At 36.8% G+C, this 19,816-nt stretch overlaps 1 protein-coding gene across 17 annotated transcripts in view; it reads right to left on the bottom strand.

The window, feature by feature from the left end:
* Nucleotides 1-19,816, bottom strand: part of DNM3 (dynamin 3) — a 653,888-nt gene that overhangs the window by 392,504 nt on the left and 241,568 nt on the right. For all 17 annotated transcript variants that reach the window (XM_081489464.1, XM_081489460.1, XM_081489461.1 and 14 more), the window contains 2 exons: nucleotides 2,361-2,459; nucleotides 1,616-1,776 (listed from right to left, as the gene is read on the bottom strand). In XM_081489464.1, the coding sequence (XP_081345590.1) occupies nucleotides 1,616-1,776; nucleotides 2,361-2,459 (260 nt within the window). The remainder of the gene's footprint in view (nucleotides 1-1,615; nucleotides 1,777-2,360; nucleotides 2,460-19,816) is intronic.

Consider the following 19,816-nt stretch of genomic DNA (forward strand, 5'->3'; position numbering starts at 1 on the left):
ATAATATTCTTTTCAATTCCTCAAAAATGTCCTGTCCTCTTTCAGTTTTGCTATAGTAAGAGTCCCTAGGGGTCAGATGTTTTGGTACACATAAGATCAGCAATAAAATTATCCTAATTTCAGGAGACTTCCCTGGCAGTCCAGTGGTTAAAACTGTGTACTTCCAATGCAAGGGTTCAGTCCCTTGCTGGGGAACTAAGATCCCACATGCCATATGGCATGGGAAAAAAAAATTATCCTAATTTCAAACACAGTGTGAAGATCCTTGAAGCAACAGAGAAACTGATTATACAGGAAATGAAAAATCTTTAGTATAATATTTATTCAATTTTCAGTCAACCAGAATCAGTTATGCCATAATTTATGGGTCACCTGTAATAACCAAATCGTCAATCATACCTGTTCTACTTTTCCAGTATTCATATTCCTAACTTCATTATTTCTAATTATTTTAGTGACTTTTCTCTAAGTTTTTTTTTCAGTTTATTTGTATTTTTCTTAGCCCAATTCAGGTATGAAAGCAGAAATCAAAAAATAGTTTTATCAGAGCTAAATTCATTGATAGAATATCATGATTCTTGCATGACAAACCAAAGTTCCTTCTCTAAAACAAATTCATAATTTTTAAATGACAACTATATTATTGCTTTATGGCTTCCAAATATTCATCTACCCTTAATTTAAAAATACAAATTTTATATTAGTCTGTTACAATCACTTAAAATAGAAGTATACTACTGTTTTTTTTATTTTCTAAAACTGCTTCAATTGCTGCCTAAATGGTTCAGCTATAATGTTACAAGTAGCCTACTGTTGTGTTAGCCTCTACTGATACCTTCTAGGAGGGAACAATCAGAACAATTATTAACTACTTGACTTACTTAAGTTCATAAATAAAAGTTAAAGCTTACTTTTTGTGAGAAAAATTGCTCATCATGTGAGTCAATGTAATCAAAACTTGGGGTGGAGGCTCTATAGTCAATGACAGTGACACAATTCTACTAGGGACCAGAAACTATGTGAAAAAAAAAAAAAGTACACTAAATTTTTATGGAAGAAATGTATACATGCATGGAGTGAGGGGAGGCAAAGGGCCTAATTCTATCTGTTATGGGGAAAGGGGTTATCTGGAAAAGTTTCTTAGATGAATGAAAATCAGTGATTGCTTATGTGTTTTTAAGATTGGAAATTAAGGATCAAACCAATCCTAAACAAAATCATAAAGAAATTTTAACTTAACCAACACAGATTGGCATTTCAAAAAATAAAAACAGATGCCAAGAGACCAACTTTTCAGAGAGATACAAGTTTAACTCCTTAAGACAATTATATATTATGAACAAACATGTGCTAAAATGTGTTCCCCTGTTCACTGTTTCTAAATAAATATGTATTCCTGCCTAGTACATTGTTCTTTCAGTAATATTAAGGTGGATTCTGGTCATTCAGAATTACTAATGGCATGGGTATAAGTATTCATATTCATCTTTTAACATTTCTATTAATACTGTTATGCTAAATAGTTCAGAAAAAAGTATAAAAATAAGAAATATGGATTCCAATAGTCATTCACATATTTTATAATTGTTCTTGTTGCTTGAAAAACCATTTTTACCTGATTAAGGACCTTCTGAAGGTGTGGGGTCCCCATCCGATCAGCAATATGTCTGTAAGCCGGGTGTGAGAGAAAAAATTTCCTTTCTGCCAACATGGCAGCCTTTATGTCCTTCTTCCCATCTATGTCCTTCTGGCTCCTGTTTACCACCCCCACGTAACCTAAAACAAAACACACACCTATGGAGTTGGGGACATTTTTGGTTTCTTCTTCTGGAGAAATTTTAAAGCTCTCGAAGAGGCCAAATAAGAAAAGCAAAATTATTTTAAGACTCTGAAGAATAGATCCCCTTACAAAACTCAATTTGAGATATCAGTATTTAATGAAGGCTGGACGATTTGGCTAATGTTGATTTTTTAGCATTAACAAAATAACGTCCTTTTGTCCTTAAAAGATCTGTGCATTTAAATAGAGTAAATCTCTAAGCAGTTTTGTCAGACAGCAGCAAGTAAATAATTCAGACTTAAACAGAATACATTTATGCAGACTATGATGAATAATTACATCCTTCCTTCAAACCCCTTCCTTTTCCTGTTTTATTCCTATTGTTTGAAGGAATAGTTCTTTCTTTGGATCAATTTTACTACATCATTTGGGAACACCATGTCATTCCATGAAATGTTTAACTAAGCTTAAATCCATTCTTCGCAATGTGGAGGCATAAAAATTCACCCTCCCATTGGTTTCCCAGTTGTTTCTCTGCCATACCATCAAAGAAAGTCCTGTATAGGACACAGTACATTACCCCTGCGAAGTGGCAGCAGCTTATTCTCTAGAACATCCCTGGCATCTGTTCCTTCATCCATGAGATCCAATTTGGTGATGACTCCAATGGTTCTCAGACCTGCACCATAAACAAACCCCACATTACACAATTTGCAGAGACCAACAAGTTTCAGAGACATATATGTCTCAATGTTAATTGCAAAGCACTCATATTTCTGGTTCTTTCCCTGTTCCTCCCCATCTTATTTTGTTTTCTAATCCACAACTATCCCATCTGGTAAATGTCAACAGGATGAGGCAGAGAGCTGCAAAACCACCCATCCATAAGATAACTCTTGATTCAGGAGAGAAAAAACAAATAGCTGTTTCACCAAAATCCTTGTAAATGTATGAGTTTATTTTTGTACTACATGCACATGGAAATTATATATTTAAATTATCCCCTCAGGGATTACACACAGTATGGATGCTTTCATTTTGTGCATTACATTATTAAAAACAAAAAATATGTTACACATGGACCAGTGATGTGGGTATGTCAGAAACCAAAGCTTATTATTGATCCAGGTCTGAGCACTTGAGATCAAAATATAAAGAGAAGAAAATTAGGTACAGGTAATACCATCATTACCAAAAATAAACTCATAAGTCTCACATATTCATTGTTGCTTAGAAAAGGAAATATGACTTAATGGAAAGAAGACTGAAATAGGAATTCTGAGCCATGGATTCTAGTCTCAAGATAAGTCACTTAACTCTGAGTCTCAATTTTCCTCTTCTACAAAATAAACAATTGGAAATCATGAATCAAAGTTTCCTTTCAGTAATAAAATAATGGAAAAACCTAAACATTTTATACAGCATATCAGATATACTGTATTTATTCTTTGTTCCCATCATTAGATAAAATGAACAATATTTGCCTACTGATTCATCTTTTTAAGTGTATTTCTTTGGCTTTCCAATTAAACATGGTTAACTGAATACAAGTTTTTATTTTTTATCTGAAACCACTCTCAATGGCTTTCCTGATAGCTCAGTTGGTAAAGAATCTGCTTGTAATGCAGGAGACCCCAGTTCAATTCCTGGGTTGGGAAGATCCCCTGGAGAAGGGATAGGTTACCCACTCCAGTATTCTTGGGTTTCCCTTGTGGTTCAGCTGGTGAAGAAACTGCCTGCAGTGAGGGAGACCTGGGTTCGATCCCTGGGTTGAGAAGATCCCCTGGAGAAGGGAAAGGCTACCCACTCCAGTATTCTGGCCTAGAGAATTCCATGGACTGTATAGTCCATGGGGTCGCAAAGAGTCAGACACGACTGAGTGACTTACAGGTTCACTCTCAAATAATAATGTGTAATACTTTCTAAAACAGCTATGGTTTTAAATGCTTTACATGTCTTAAATCATTTAATCCTATCAAGTACTCTAACTACTAATTTTTTAAGATGAGGAAACTAAGGCAGAGAGAGATTAAGTCACTCATCCCAAGGTCATATAAGAAATGAATCTGGGCAGTCTGGTTCTAGAATTCATGTTTTAACCAATATACTCCTTATCACAGTAAAATAATTTTCTTAAAATGTAGAGGGCTTAAACCAAGAAGATCAAAGAAAATGGAAGAGAAATGCAGATAATTTTTGAAACTGTAAACTTAGCAGGATGCCTGCTAACTAACCCAACAGATCAGAGAAAGAGGAAAACTGCATCCAAGAAAGTCAACAACAGGAGATGCCTAGAAGCTGAATAATTTACATCATAGCCTCTCAGTAAGAGTCAAGACCTGGTGGGGTGGGGTGGGGGGGCAATAGCTCTGAAAACTATGGAGAACGGTGGTGGCAGCTGAAGCTGAAAATAGAAACACTGGATGGAAGCAGTTAGATTTCCATGGATAACATAGCTAGGTGCTGCCCTGGTCCATCCTGGCAGGACAGTGCAGGTTCACTATCCGGAAAGAATGAACATAGAAAAAAACTGAACTCATGGGCACCTGGCCCAGTTTGGAGGGATATAGCATTAAAAGAGGATAATTAACCAAAATTGTACATAGAGAATGGGAGGACCACCCTCCCCATTCCAGTTCCTTAATCTGACTTGAATAAAGACTTTAACCCACAGGCAACAGATTGGAACAATGGTCTGGGAATACTAACCATTCCAACAGAAAAAAATAAATATTGACACTCAAAAGAACAATAGTTAAAATAGCCCAATAAAACATTGGACTATTATTGTGAAGTCTATTATTCCATAGTTCAAATAAACACACATGGAACACCAACTGATAATATTTCACATTTAAATATGAATGGACAGCCAAGGAGATTCTCTAATACAAAACTAAAACAAGTAAACACTATACAACTGAACTTGAAGGACTTCCCTGGAAGTCTAGTAGTTAAGATTCTACATGGAATTCATATGGAAACACAAAAGACCCTGAATAGCTTGAGAAAGAAGAATGGAGTTGGAGGAATCAAGCTTCCTGACTTCAGGTTATACTACAAAGCTACAGTCATCAAGACAGTATGGTACTGGCACAGAAACAGAAATATAGACTAATGGAACAAGATAGAAAGCCCAGAAATAAACCCATGCACTTATGGGTACCTTATTTTTGGCAAAGGAGGCAAGAATATACAATGGGGCAACAACAGCTTCTTCAATAAATGGTGCTGGGAAAACTGGACAGATATATGTAAAAGAATCAAATTAGGACACTTCCTAACACCATACACAACGATAAACTCAAAATGGATTAAAGACCTACATGTAAGACCAGGAACTATAAAACTCTTAGAGGAAAACATAGGCAGAACACTCCATGACATAAATCAAAGCAAGATCCTCTATGACCTACCTCCTAGAGTAATGGAAATAAAAACAAAAGTAAACAAGTGGTACCTGATTAAACTTAAAAGCTTTTGCACAGCAAAGGAAACTATAAGCAAGGTGAAAAGACAACCCTCAGAATGAGAGAAACTAATAGCAAATGAAACAACTGGCAAAGGAGTAATTTCCAAAATATACAAGCAGCTCATACAGCTCAATACCAGAAAAACAAACAACCCAATCAAAAAGTGGGAAAAAGATCTAAACAGACATTTCTGCAAAGAAGACATACAGATAGATAACAAACACATGAAAAGATGCTCAACATCACTCATTATTAGAGAAGTGCAAATCAAAACTTCAATGAGATATCACCTCACACCAGTCAGAATGACCCTCATCAAAAAGTCTACAAACAATAAATGCTGGAAAGGGTGCAGAGAAAAGGGAATATTCTTGCACTGTTGGTGGGAATGTAAATTGATAAAGCCACTATGGAAGAGGGTATGGAGATTCCTTAAAAAACTAGGAATAAAACCAGCAGATGACCCAGCAATCCCACTCCTAGACATATACCCTGAGGAAACCAAAATTGAAAGAGACACATGCATCCCATCGTTCATTGCAGTACTATTTACAATAGCTAGAACATGGAAGCAACCTAGATGTCCATCGACAGATGAATGGATAAAGAAGTTGTGGTATATATACACAATGGTATATATACACTCAGCCATAAAAAGGAATGCATTGAGTCAGTTCTAATGAGGTGGATGAACCTAGAACCTATTAACACAGAGTGAAGTGAGTCAGAAAGAGAAAGATAAATACCATATTCTAACACATATATATGGAATCTAGAAAAATGGTACTGAAGAATTTACTTACAGGGCAACAATGGAGAAAGAGACATTGAGAATAGACTTATGGACATGAAGAGAGGGGAGGAGAGGGTGAGATGTATGGAAAGAGTAACATGAAAACTTACATTACCATATGTAAAATAGATAGCCAACAGGAATTTGCTGTATGGCTCAGGAAACTCAAACAGGGGCTCTGTATCAACCTAGAGGGGTGGGATGGGGAGGGTGATGGGAGGGAGCTTCAAGAGGGAGGGGATATATGTATACCTATGGCTGATTCATGTTGAGGTTTGACAGAAAACAGCAAAATTTTGTAAAGCAATTATCCTTCAATAAAAAAAAAAAAAGGATCCTGCACTTCCAATGCCAGGGGTATGGGTTCGATTTCTTGTTGGGGAAATAAGATCCCACATGCCACATGGATTTAAAAAAAAAAAACTGAACTTGAAGAAAACAAAGATAATGCAAAATACAGAAGAAAGCTATTATTTATATTAAAATCCTCAGAGAGAAAGGAGAAGTCATTGCATTCATGGAATAAAAATAGAATGTCATAAAAGGAAATTTTCAAGCAAACAAAAAGAATTTTCAAAAATTAAAAGTATGAGAGCAGAAAATAATAATGCTGGAGTACAAAATTAGGAACTCCTTTAGAAAACAAAAATAAGTTGATAATAGGAAAGGAAAAACTTTTTTTAAACTAGAGAAATGAACCAGAAGATCCAATATCTGAATAACTGGCATTCCAATAAGAGAGAATATCAAACAGAAAGAGTCGGGGCTGTGCGGACATACTATTCATAAAATGTCCTATCAGTGAAAGATGAATTTAGGGATTGAATGAACTCACCAAGTGCCCAACAAAATATGAAAAACACACTCAAACACACATACACACAATATGGAATATCAGCAAAAGATTTCATAATACAGAAAACAAAATATCCTAAAAAGCTCCCACAGAAGTTGAGAAGAAAGCTATAAAAAGAGTTTTGAGAATCATCACAGCATCAGATTTCCCAGCAGCAAACTGGATAATAAAAACCAGCAGAGCAATGTTTCCAACATTCTAAGAGAAAGATTAATTTCTAGCCTAGAATTCTAAACTATCACTAAATGTGACAGTAGAAAAGGTTATTTTCAGATGCACAAAATCTCAAAATATTTTACCTCATTTTCTCCTTTTGGCCTGGGGAGGGGGGGGGGACTACTAAAAAGATGTGTTTCACCAAACATGGGAACAAACTAGCAAGGAAGTAGAAATCCAGAAGGAAATCCAGAAGCAGGGAATCCAATCTAACCAGAAAAAGAAGGAAATTTTCAGGATGGTGTAAATTTTAGGATGGTTTAAGGCCAGGAGAGCAGTTAATATTGATTAGAATAAGAAAACTGTGGTAACCCAAGGACAAAAGAGCAGATAAAACCAAGGAGGGTCTTAGAATGCAGGAACAGAAAAACCAGACCCTTATTGTCCTTCCCTCCCCCATATTGTAACTACTAATGGAACAGTATAAACTGTCTACCCTCCTACCCCATAGGGAGAAGGTATTTGCCCTACTCTTCCCCCACCCTATCCCACTCCTTGTACCCTGGGTATAAAAGTGGAGTAAGGACCCCTATTAAACGTTGGTTCTCCCTTGAGCTGGCCCACTGTTCTAACAGCGTCTCCCACTCTAATAAACTTCATTTGCCTCTCATTCTGTCTCATGTCTGGAAATTCTTTTCCAATGCGCACCCAGACCACGACAAAAACAAAGATACAAAAATAACTTCCCCAACCAATTAAAACAAAAATGAAAGTGATAGACTACTTAAGGCTTAATGCTTTTGAAGGTATTAGAGATTTAGACTTCTGTGGGAAAAGCTGGGAATGCACTGGTGATAGACTGTTCAAACAAACAAAAGAAGAAACAACTATCCACCTCAAAGACAGCAGTATCACCCAAGAGAGGAAATTTAATCATAATTCAACACATGGTTCAGCTGTGGATACTATTTCCAGAATCCTAAATATTCATTTAGCAAAATATCATATAGCTATAACAGTAGAATTGGGGAGGTAAGTGTATATATGTGTGTGTAAGTATATGTGCATATGAGCAGGAGACATAAGACATAAGGCTGTCTCATGTCTTACCTCCTTAAATATGGAGGTAAATAACAAAAGAAAGTTAAAAGGGTTGAAAATGGTAATCTCTAGAAATCAGTAATCCAGAGTTAGGAAAAGATACTGATTTTTCTAAAGTGATGTACATTTATAGCATTAATAAAAAAATAAGGGTTAAAAATTTTTAAGTATTTTCCTCACTACTCTCTAAATCCAAAAAGGCAGAAAAGTCTATGCTTAGTGATGTCCCAGAAATTGCTGATGAAATTATTTCCTTTTTCACATTTACTTATACAAGTAGGCAATTTAAATAATCAATGAACTCCTGCTGGCAGACTCAAGACCTATACTGATCTCAAAAAGATATTGCCAGAAGAGACTCAAAGGCAACATTTAAAGTGTTTTAAAAGCACTTCACTGGGAATATAAAGACGTAGGTAAAAGTAATAACAAAGTCATTTGCTGAGTTCTGATTGTGTGGCAGACATAGACTTGAAACAACTCTATGAAATAGATATTATTATTTCGCAATAACATAGATGAGGAAAGTGAGACTTGGAAAAGAATAATACATTTGTCCAAAGGCTTGTGGGCTGTAGGGTGTGGAAGCCAGACAACCTTATTCCATTTTTAATCACTATATTTTCAGCTTCTCAATTCTTAGCTAGATTTTACAAGTGATTAGCTGTGTCATCTGGCAAGTTGTTTACATCATCTGGGCCTATTTTTCTATAGAATCAAAGGTTTATCTAGCTGTCTCTTTCAAGTACAGAATTCTGGGAAGGAGAACAACTTCCAGATTCAGAAGAGATTACATAGAGTAACATATAAGGTGAAAAGTAATTTAGTAAAATTCTTGCCCTCAAACTAAAATAAAAATAATAAATTAAGACCTAACAAATAATGTATGATATTGTATTTCAATTCTATTTCTCTTCAGTAAAGAATAGCCACAATGATGGGTACTGATGAGCCCCGACAAAGACCTAGAAAAGACATAAAAGGCACTTCAATACTCTGATTCTTATGTATTACAGATCTAAAGTCAAGTATTGGATTGTTAAAATCCAAGTCCCACTGCTGTCCCTTATTAGTTCTAAGACATTAATTTCCTCATCAGGTGTAAACACATCAAAAGGATAATCACATATTACAGTTTATATCTGATGTCTGGGATAATTATTAATAGCATCCCCTTTAACTCTCAAAAGACTTCATAGAGGACAATAGGTTACATGTTCACTCTAAATCATCAATAAAATGAGGAAATCACAAAGCTATGATTTTAAAATTACTTAATAGGACTTCTGATTTCTGGTCCACCACATAAGGAGCTTGGAAGTTTCCACTGTGTCCTAACAAGTGAAAAGTCAACAACCCTTCTTAGATTCATCAGAGTAGTGAGGCCACAGAGAAAACCATTGCCCACCTCCCAAATTTGGATAGACAGATAAGTGAATACAGAGAATCACAGCTTACTGCAGCAGAAAGCCATAAGCAGATAACTCTGCAGGAACCAAGGCCCCAGGCAGTAAAACCTAAACTGTAATTGATAAATTGCTGGAAGTTCAGTGTGGGCAGTCTTAATAGTTAAAAACTCCAGGAGGATCCAGTCATAGAGGGTACCCATACTTTTTTGACTTTTGCCTCCAGGAGCTCAACCAGGTTCTCACAGTGAATATCTGAGAAAAAAAAATGTCCTTGTGCTTTAGGCAGGGGAAGAAAGAAACAACCCGACTTAAAAATGGGTGAAAGACCTAAACAGAAACTTCATCAAAGATATATAGGTGGCAAGTAATTCTTGCCTCTTCACCTTCACAATGCTATCCCTCTCAGCTCCAAGTATCCTTCCCTTTTCTTCTTTTTTTGGTTATATCCTATTCATCCTTCAAAATACTATACAGCCCTCTCCTGCAGGTTCTTAATCAGGCTCCTACACATGTAAGTTTGGAACTTTTTCTCTGTGCCTTCAAAACTCTCTGTGTACACTGAAATCATAGTTCTTACATGACACTAGGAATCTGCTTATTTGCCTGTCTCACCTAAGTCATGATCTCTTCAAGAATAAGGACAACGTCTAATCTACATATTTCATACATACTCATAAGCAATTCTTATAGGTGCCAAACACAGAGTGGGAAGTCAATAAATGTTTATCTATCAAATTAATAAATGAGTAAAAGGATATTTATTTTTCTTAGATTTAGACAAGGATTGGAATACAAATTCCAAAAAAGAAATAGAATACCATTCTACTATGTTACCTAGGTTTGTTGTGAACACAGTGATTTTCCTATAACAACATTACCATTTCTTCCGTTTATATATGCAACTAAATTATAAGTAGTATGTTGTTTCATCTAATTAAGAAATGGGACAAAACCAAGCCATGAACCACATTAGCAGTTGCCAGAAAATTAATCTGGGACACTATGTACACTGAAACAATAGCAATGAAAAACAAAACCAATGAAGAGTTAGTGCAAACACGTATACAGGTAAATTAAAAACAGACTTAGAAAACTAGATGTCCTTCAGTTAACACATTTTTTTGTTTGTTTGCTTTGGGCTTTGGTGGTATTCAGGGTGGGAGTTGAAGTAAATGCTCTTCTTTCTGTTTGGCAAGGGATTATGAAATATTTTACTTCTGAAAGCAATCAGTGATGAATAGGAACAGTTTCACCTTTTTTTCCTATAAGTTTTCCATTAACATTATTTTCTTGTTACTTCCAACAATTCTAAATAACACAGTCTTCATTTTCAAAGTCATCTAGTAACATTACTTCATGTGATGCTAGGTAAAATATTAACTAAATAACAGAAAACATAAAAATTACTGCTGTTATAGTAGTAGACACTCCATTTGTTCACCAATTTATCCTCAGAATCTAGCAAAGTATTTGAAAGATTTAATATTCATGAAAGAAAGGGAGAGAAGAGAGAGAAGGCAAAGGGAGAAAGAAGATAAAGGAGAGAAAGGAGAATTATTCCAAAGAATAATTTGGAATACTTAGGAAAGAGTGGTTCTTTCACTGAGAATCTGTATTCCAAAACATAGTAAGGCATGAAGAAACAAAAGAAAATGAATCCACATACTGTAGTGTCCCTCTTATTTGCAGTTTCACTTTCTATGATTTCAGTTATCTGCAGTGAACTATGGTCCAAAAATAATAAATGAAAAATAGGGGCTTCTCTGGTAGTCCGGTGGTTAGGCATCTGTATGCCAGTGCAAGGAACTTGGGTTTAATCCTTTATCTGAGAGGATCCCACATGCCACAAGGCTACTAAGCCCATGTGCCATGGCTACTGAAGCCCACACATCCTAAAGCCCAGGCTCCAAAAAAGGATGGGCCAATGCAATGAGAAATTCGTGCACCACAACTGGAGAAAGCTTATGCACAGCAACGAAGACCCAGAACAGCCAAAATCGATTAATTAATAATTTTTAATTAAATTTAAAAATAATACAATAAAAAATAAAACTCAGAACTCAACAAAGTTCAAAACATCCAGGATTCAAACAAAAATCACCAGATACACAAAGAAGGAAAAATGTGACCACAATGTGGGAGCTGGGGAAGATAGGAATCAGTCAGCAGTGTCTCACTTAGAAACTTGGGATTCACAGATAATGTTAAAATAACTATTAAAAACATGCATAAAATGTTTAAGGATATAAAAGAAAACATGGTAATACAGGCATACCTCGTTTTACTGTGCTTTGCTTTATTGCAACTTGCAGATGCTGCACCTTTTTACAAATTGAAAATTTGTGGCAACCCTGCATCATCAGATGATGGTTGTCACTCTTAGCAATGAAGCATTTTTAAATTTAATTTTTATCTTATAGTTGACTTACAATGTTGTGTGATTTTCAGGTATAAAGCAAAGTGATTCAGTTATGATACATATATCTATTCTTCTTCAGATTCTTTTCCCATATAGTTTCCCTATAGTCTTTTCCCTATATTCTATTCCCAATATAGGAATATTGAGTAGAGTTCCTTGTGCTATACAGTAGGTCCTTATTAGTGATCTATTTTTATATAGCAGTGTATATATGAGAAATGAAGTATTTCCTGCCATATGAATAAACAAGGATGTCACAGTTGTCTGTGATTCCAGCCCTCCAAGTGTGAATTCCTGAGCCCTAAGGGCACTCAGGAAGAAGAATACTTGCATGACCTGACAGCCATCAGGCTGCAGTCACTCCCTCTAGTGAGCTCAGGATGTGAAAAACACAGGATCCTGGCCCCAGGATAGCTGAGGTACACATGAAAGGAATGATTTCAGTGAGCCCAGACTCTTGCATCTTCCCCTATAAAAAGTGAAAGTTGCTCAGTTGTGCCCAACTCTGTGACACCATGGACTATACAGTCCATGGAATTCTCCAGGCCAGAAAACTGGAGTGGGTAGCCTTTCCCTTCTCCAGTGGATCTTCCCAACCCTGGGATCGAACCCAGGTCTCCTGCACTGCAGGCAGTTTCTTCACCAGCTGAGCCACAAGGGAAACCCAACACACAGAAAGGAAAAAATGCATAGAAAACACTCCCTACAGAGAAAAGTGCTAAATCCCTTAACTTGGGATATCTGGTTTTCTTCATTTAGCAATAAATTTTGATGTTCAGACCACCTGCCCTTAGTTGCTAAACTTCTATATAACCTGGCTCCTCCCCTTGCCAACTTGGAGTAGTCTCTCAGGGTCACTTGAGATACTGTCTACTGGGCTTGAAGTCCTAAAAATTCCCACTGAATAAAACATAACTCTCAAAGAGGTTGTGACTATTTTTTAGCAGACAAGATGTTAATCCCAAAATCCTAATTTATACCCCTCAACCTTTCCTCTTTGAAAGCAAACTTATGAAAAAGAAGTCTGTGAGTCTGTTTGTTTTGTAAATGAGATCATTTGTATACTTTTTTTAGACTCTGCTTATAAGTGATATCGTATGGTATTTGTCTTTGTCTAACTTACCTCATTTAGTATGATAAATCAATAAAGAATTTTTAAATTAAGGTATACACATTTTTTGCACATGCTGCTGCACATTTAATAGACTGTAGTACACTGTAAACATAACTTTTATTTGGAAACCAAAAAAAAAGTGTGACTTGCTTTATTGCAATATTCATTTTTATGCAGTGATCTGAAACAGTATCTGCAATATCTCAAGGTATGCCGATAATAGGTCTTCCCTGGTGGCTCAGATGGTAAAGAATCCACCTGCAATGCAGGAGATGTGGGTTCAATACCTGTGTCGGGAATATCCCCTGGAGAAGAGAATGGCAGGCAATCCAGTATTCTTGCCTGGAGAATTCCATGGACAAAGGAGCCTGGTGGGCTACAGTCCATGAGACCGCAAAGAGTCAGACACAACTGAAGGACTAAGACACACACACACATATGCTTGTAATAACCAAATAAGAATATATGAAGATATCTATATGCCAGCCATAGAATAAGACATTCAATAACTGTAACATATCATCTTCCCAAATGTACAATGGTCATATATCAAAATGGACCACATGTGGTACCAACAAACAAATCTCAATTCTTACAAGGAATAAAATCATACCTAAGTTAGTATCAGTTAACTGGAAAATGACAAAATATTAGGAAATTAAGACATATTTCTAAAGTACCATAGGTCAAAAAGGAAGTCACAGGACAGTTTTAAAATATTTTAAACTGAATAAAAACATAACTTATCAAGATTTATAGTACACAGCCAATTCAGCACTCATAAGAAAATTATAGCTTTAATATATTACTATTACCAAATAAGGAAGCTTTAAAATCAATGATCTAAGCTACAACCTTAAGAAACTACAGAGAGAATATTATATTAAATCCAAAGTAAGCAGATGTAAGAAAATAATAGAGTACAAATAAATGAAATTGAAGATAGACACAAAACAGATATAATCAATTAAACCAAATGCTGATTCTTTGAAAAGGTCAATACAATTATCTATTCTCACTCTTTAATGCAACAGTATACTGGAGGTCTTAGCCAGTGAAACCAAGCAAGAATAGTAATTCAAATAGATAAGGTTACAAAGAAAAGAATAAAACTGTCCTTATTCACAGAGAACAAGATGATATATGTAAAATATTTTAAGGAATCCACAAAAGTCTATCAGAACTAATAAGTAGATTAATTGATATCACAGAACATAAGGTCAAAATATAAAAATAAATTGTACACATCTATATACTGGCAATAAAAAATTGGAAAACAAAAAGTTTTAACATAATTTATAATAGTATCCCAAATCATAAAATGCATAAGTATAAGTTTGATAAAATATACGCAAGACATATCTGCTGAAAACTAAAATATACTGCAGAGCAGACATAAAAAAATGAAAAAAAGCCATATTCATTGACTGAAGCATTAGATACTATTAAGTCAATTTTTTGAAAACTGGTCTAAAGCAACACTGTTCAATTGCTTACTGCAATAATGGAAATGTCCTATATGTGAACTTTTCAATATAGAAGCCAGTAGCAACTTGTGGTTATTGAGCACTGGAAATAAAGTGTGACTGAGAAATGTATACTGTTTTAATTAATTTTAACTTTAATTTTAATAACCACATGTGGCTAATGGCTAGCATTTTAGACAGAACAAGCTACTAAATTTAACGCTACTCCAAACAAAATTCCAGTAAGCTTTTTGGAGAAACTGGTAAGCAGATTAAAAAATTCAAATGAAAAGATGAGGTATCGTTCATGACCAAAGCAATAATGAATAAAACTTGCATTATCTGATCTCAAGGCTTATTATAAAGTTACAGTAATTAAGACAGTATGGCACTGGCATAGGGATAGACACAATAGATCCATGGGACAGAATAGACTCCATTGTTATAGATTATGCACAACATGCAATTGGTTTTAGACAAAGATCCCAATGTAAATCAATGGAAAAAGGAAAGCCTGTTCAAAGTAAATGGTGCAGAAACAACTGCATATCCACATGGAAAATAATGAATTCTGACCCTCCTTTACTTTACTTTACACAATATACACAAAAAAAAAGAATTACAGACCTAAACTTAATTTAAATCTAAAACTTCTAGAAGAAAGCATAGGAGAAAAACCTTTGCAAACTTGGATTAGGCAAAGATTTCTTAGAGAGGATAAAAAAATGTGAATATTTAAAAAATTAATAAATTATTATATTATCAAATACATCATCAAAATTAAAACTTGTTCTTTAAAAGATATGGAAAGGATATTTTCAAAGTAAGCTATACGCTGAGAGAAAATATTTGCATTAAATGATAATATATTTGCATCAGCATTTTTTTAAACTTCACAACTTAATACTAAGAAGACAGTTTAAAATAGGCAGACACAGGGGTGGCCCTAAGATGGTGGAGGAATAGGACGGGGAGACCACCTTCTCCCCTACAAATTCATTGAAAGATCATTTGAACACTGAGCAAATTCCACAAAACAACTTATGAATGCTGGCGGAGGACACCAGGCACCCAGAAAGGCAGCCTATTGTCTTCGAAAGGAGGTAGGACAAGATATAAAAGATAAAATGAGAGACAAAAGAGTTAGGGATGGAGACCTGTCCCAGGAAGGGAGTCGTGAAGGATGAGAAGTTTCCAAACACCAGGGAACCCTCTCACTGGCAGGTACTTGGGGAGTTTTGGAATCTCAGAGGGCAACATAACTGGGAGGGGAAAAAAAAACCCACAGATTATGCACATAACCACAACTCCCAGCAGAGAAGTAGCCCAGACGCTCACGTCCACCATCAGCAAGCGGGGGCTGAACAGGGAGGTGCAGGTTGTATTGCTTAGGGTAAGGACTGAGCCTGAATGCCCTGAGGACAATCTGAGGGAGCTAACATGAGATAGCAACCCAAACTGTGGGAAAGCCAGAGAGAGAGAGAAAAAAAAAAAAAAAAAAAGAGAGAAAGAGAGAGAGAGAGAGAGAACTTTCCCACAAAAAGATCTAACCTAAGGCACTGCCGGGCCCGCTCACAGAACAAAGGACTGAGAGAATATCAGAGGAGAGCTAGCCAGCTGCGTATTGACCCATCCCCTGCCAGAGGCAGAGAGGCAGGTGAGCGGCAATCTTGGCCCCAGAGACAGCATCTTCTACCAAACTGCGAGCAGGCTCCCAGTTGCTAACCAAGTCTTCCTGGGATCCTGGACAGTTGACATCCACCAAGAGGGCCACAGCCAGAGATCAGCCCCCAAGAGGAGACCTGAGATGCTGCTCCTGCTGCACAATCAGGAAACCGAGCAGCTGGGACCAGGGAGGTGATAAGACACACCGCCCACCTCGGGAGAGTGCACCCGCCAAGCACCTGGTTGCCTCAGCTGCTCGGACCTGGGAAGGGTACAAAACTCAGGCCCAACCGAGTCTGTGCCTTTGTGGAGTACCCAAGAACCTGAACCTGAGTGGCTTAGACCTGGGAAGTGCATGCAATCCAGGGCCAGCTTTAGACATCTCCCCTGAAGAGCAAGCTGGAGCCTGAACAGTGAGACTGGGAAAGCACAGACGCCATGAGTAGGGTCAAACCCAGTGTGACCCAGACACTGCGAGCACTCCCCACACATGCCAGTGATATTTGTTTGCAGTGTTCCTCCCTCCCCACAGCACAACTGAACAAGCAATCCTAAATAAGTGACGACCTTTGCCCCCTTGTGTCAAGGGCAGAAATTAGACACTGAAAAGACTTGCAAACAGAGGAAGCCAAAATAAACAAAGAAGGGGGAACTGCTTTGGAAATGACAGGTGCAACAGATTAAAACCCTGTCGTTAGCACTGACTACATTGGAAGGGGCCTATAGACCTTGAGAAGAAGTATAAGCTGGAACAAGGAACTATCTGAAACTGAACTGACCCCACACTGCCCTCAACAGCTAAAGAGAAATCCATAGATATATTTTACTATTATTTTTTTAATTTTTTTATTTTTAAGCCCTTTATTACTGCTTTAATTTTCATTTTTATAACCTACTATTACTGTGCAAGAAAAAGACCCCATTTTTAAAGCAAATTTCATATATATTTTTTTTAATAATTTTTGTGATTTTTTTTTTTTTTTTTAGTATTGTATTCTTGAGAGTCTAACGTCTACTCTAGATTTTTAATCTTGGCTTTTTGGTATTTGTTATCAATTTTGTACCTTTAAGAATCCAATCTTCAATACTGATTTTTACTTAGGAGTGTGATTACTGGCTAGATTGCCCTCTCCCCCTTTTGACTCTCCTTTTCTCCCCCAGGTCACCTCTGTCTCCTCCCTCCCCCTTCCCTTTTCTAGCCAAATCTGTGAATCTCTTTGGGTATTCCAGGCTGTGGAGAACATTTAGGGAACTGATTATTGGCTAGATCTGTCTCTATGCTTTTGATTCCCCGTCTTCTCCTCCTGGTCACCTCTATATCCTTCCTTCCTCTTCTTTTCTCTATGTAACTCTGTGAACCTCTCTGGGTGTTCCAGGCTGTGGCGAGCACATTGGGAACTGATTACTAGCTAGATTGCGCTCGCCCCTTTTGATTCCCCCTCTTCTCCTCCTGGCCATTTCTATCTCCCACCTCCCTCTTCTCTTCTCCATGTAACTCTGCGAACCTCTCTGGGTGTCCCTCACTGTGGAGAATCTTTTCTTCATTAACCTAGATGTTTTATCATCGGTGCTGTATGGATGGAGAAGTCGAGGCTACTGTAAGAATAAGACTGAAAACCAGAGGCAGGAGGCTTAAATCCAAAACTTGAGAACACCAGAAAAATTCCTGACTCCAGGGAACATTAATCAACAAGAGATCATCCAAAAGCCTCCATACCTACACTGAAACCAAGCTCCACCCAAGAGCCAACAAGTTGCAGAGCAAGACATACCAAGCTAATTCTCCAACAAAACAGGAACATAACCCTAAGCATTAAAATATAGGTGGCCAAAAGTCACACCAAACCCATAGACACCTCAAAACTCACTACTGGACACTTCATTGCACTCTAGAGAGGAGATGCAGCTCCACCCACCAGAACACCAACGCAAGCTTCCCTAACCAGGAAACGCTGACAAGCAACTTGTCCAACCCCACCCACAGGGAAGAACCTCCACAATAAAGAGAAAACATAAACTCCTAGCATATAGAAAGATCACCCTAAACATAGCAATCTAAACAAGATGAAAAGGCAGAGAAATATTCAGCAGGTAAAGGAACATGATAAATGCCCACCAAACCAAAGAAGAGGAGGAGACAGGGAGTTTACCTGAAAAAAGAATTCAGAATAAATATAGTAAAAATGATTGAAAATCTTGAAAACCAAATGGAGTTACAGATAAATAGCCTGCAGACAAGGATTGAGAAGATGCAAGAAATGTTTAACAAGGACCTAGAAGAAATAAAAAAAAAGAGTCAATCAATAATGAATAATTCAATAACTGAGATCAAAAACACTCTAGAGGGAACCAACAGTAGAATAATTGAGGCAGAAGATAGGATAAGTCAGGTGGAAGATAGAATGGTGGAAATAAATGAAGCAGAGAGGAAAAAAGAATTAAAAGAAATGAGGACAACCTCAGAGACCTCTGGGACAATGTCAAATGCCCCAACATTAGAATCATAGGAGTCCCAGAAGAAGAAGATAAAAACAAAGGCCATGAGAAAATACTTGAGGAGATAATAGTTGAAAACTTCCCTAAAATGGGGAAGGAAATAGCCACCAAAGTCCAAGAAACCCAGAGAGTCCCAAACAGGATAAACCCAAGGCGAGACACCAAAAGACACATATTAATCAAATTAACAAAGATCAAACACAAAAAACAAATATTAAAAGCAGCAAGGGAAAAGCAACAAATAACTCACAAGGGGATCCCCATAAGGATAACAGCTGATCTTTCAATAGAAACTCTTCAGGCCAGAAGGGAATGGCAGGACATACTTAAAGTGATGAAAGAGAAAAACCTACAACCCAGATTACTGTACCCAGCAAAGATCTCATTCAAATATGAAGGAGAAATCAAAAGTTTTACAGACAAGCAAAAGCTGAGAGAATTCAGCACCACCAAACCAGCTGTTCAACAAATGTTGGAGCTTCTCTAGACAGGAAACACAGAAAAGGTGTATAAACTCGAACCCAAAACAACAAAGTAAATGGCAACGGGATCATGCTTATCAATAATTACCTTAAATGTAAATGGGTTGAATGCCCCAACCAAAAGACAAAGACTGGATGAACGGATACAAAAACAAGACCCCTAAATATGCTGTCTACAAGAGACCCACCTAAAACAAGGGACACATACAGACTGAACGTGAAGGGCTGGAAAAAGATATTTCATGAAAATGGAGACCAAAAGAAAGCAGGAGTAGCAATACTCAGATAAAATAGACTTTGAAATAAAGGCCATGAAAAGAGACAAAGAAGGACACTATATAATGATCAAAGGATCAATCCAAGAAGAAGATAAAACAATTATAAATATATATGCACCCAGCATAGGAGTACTGCAATATGTAAGGCAAATGCTAACAAGTATGAAAGGGGAAATTAACAGTAACACGGTAATAGTGGGAGACTTTAATACCCCACTCACACCTATGGATAGATCAACTAAACAGAAAATTAGCAAGGAAACACAAACTTTAAATGATACAATGGACCAGTTAGGCCTAATTGATATCTATAGGATATTTCACCCCA

The sequence above is a fragment of the Giraffa tippelskirchi genome, chromosome 5, assembly GCF_054371585.1.
Source record: "Giraffa tippelskirchi isolate mGirTip1 chromosome 5, T2T-mGirTip1v1.2.pri, whole genome shotgun sequence".
Taxonomy (NCBI): domain Eukaryota; kingdom Metazoa; phylum Chordata; class Mammalia; order Artiodactyla; family Giraffidae; genus Giraffa; species Giraffa tippelskirchi.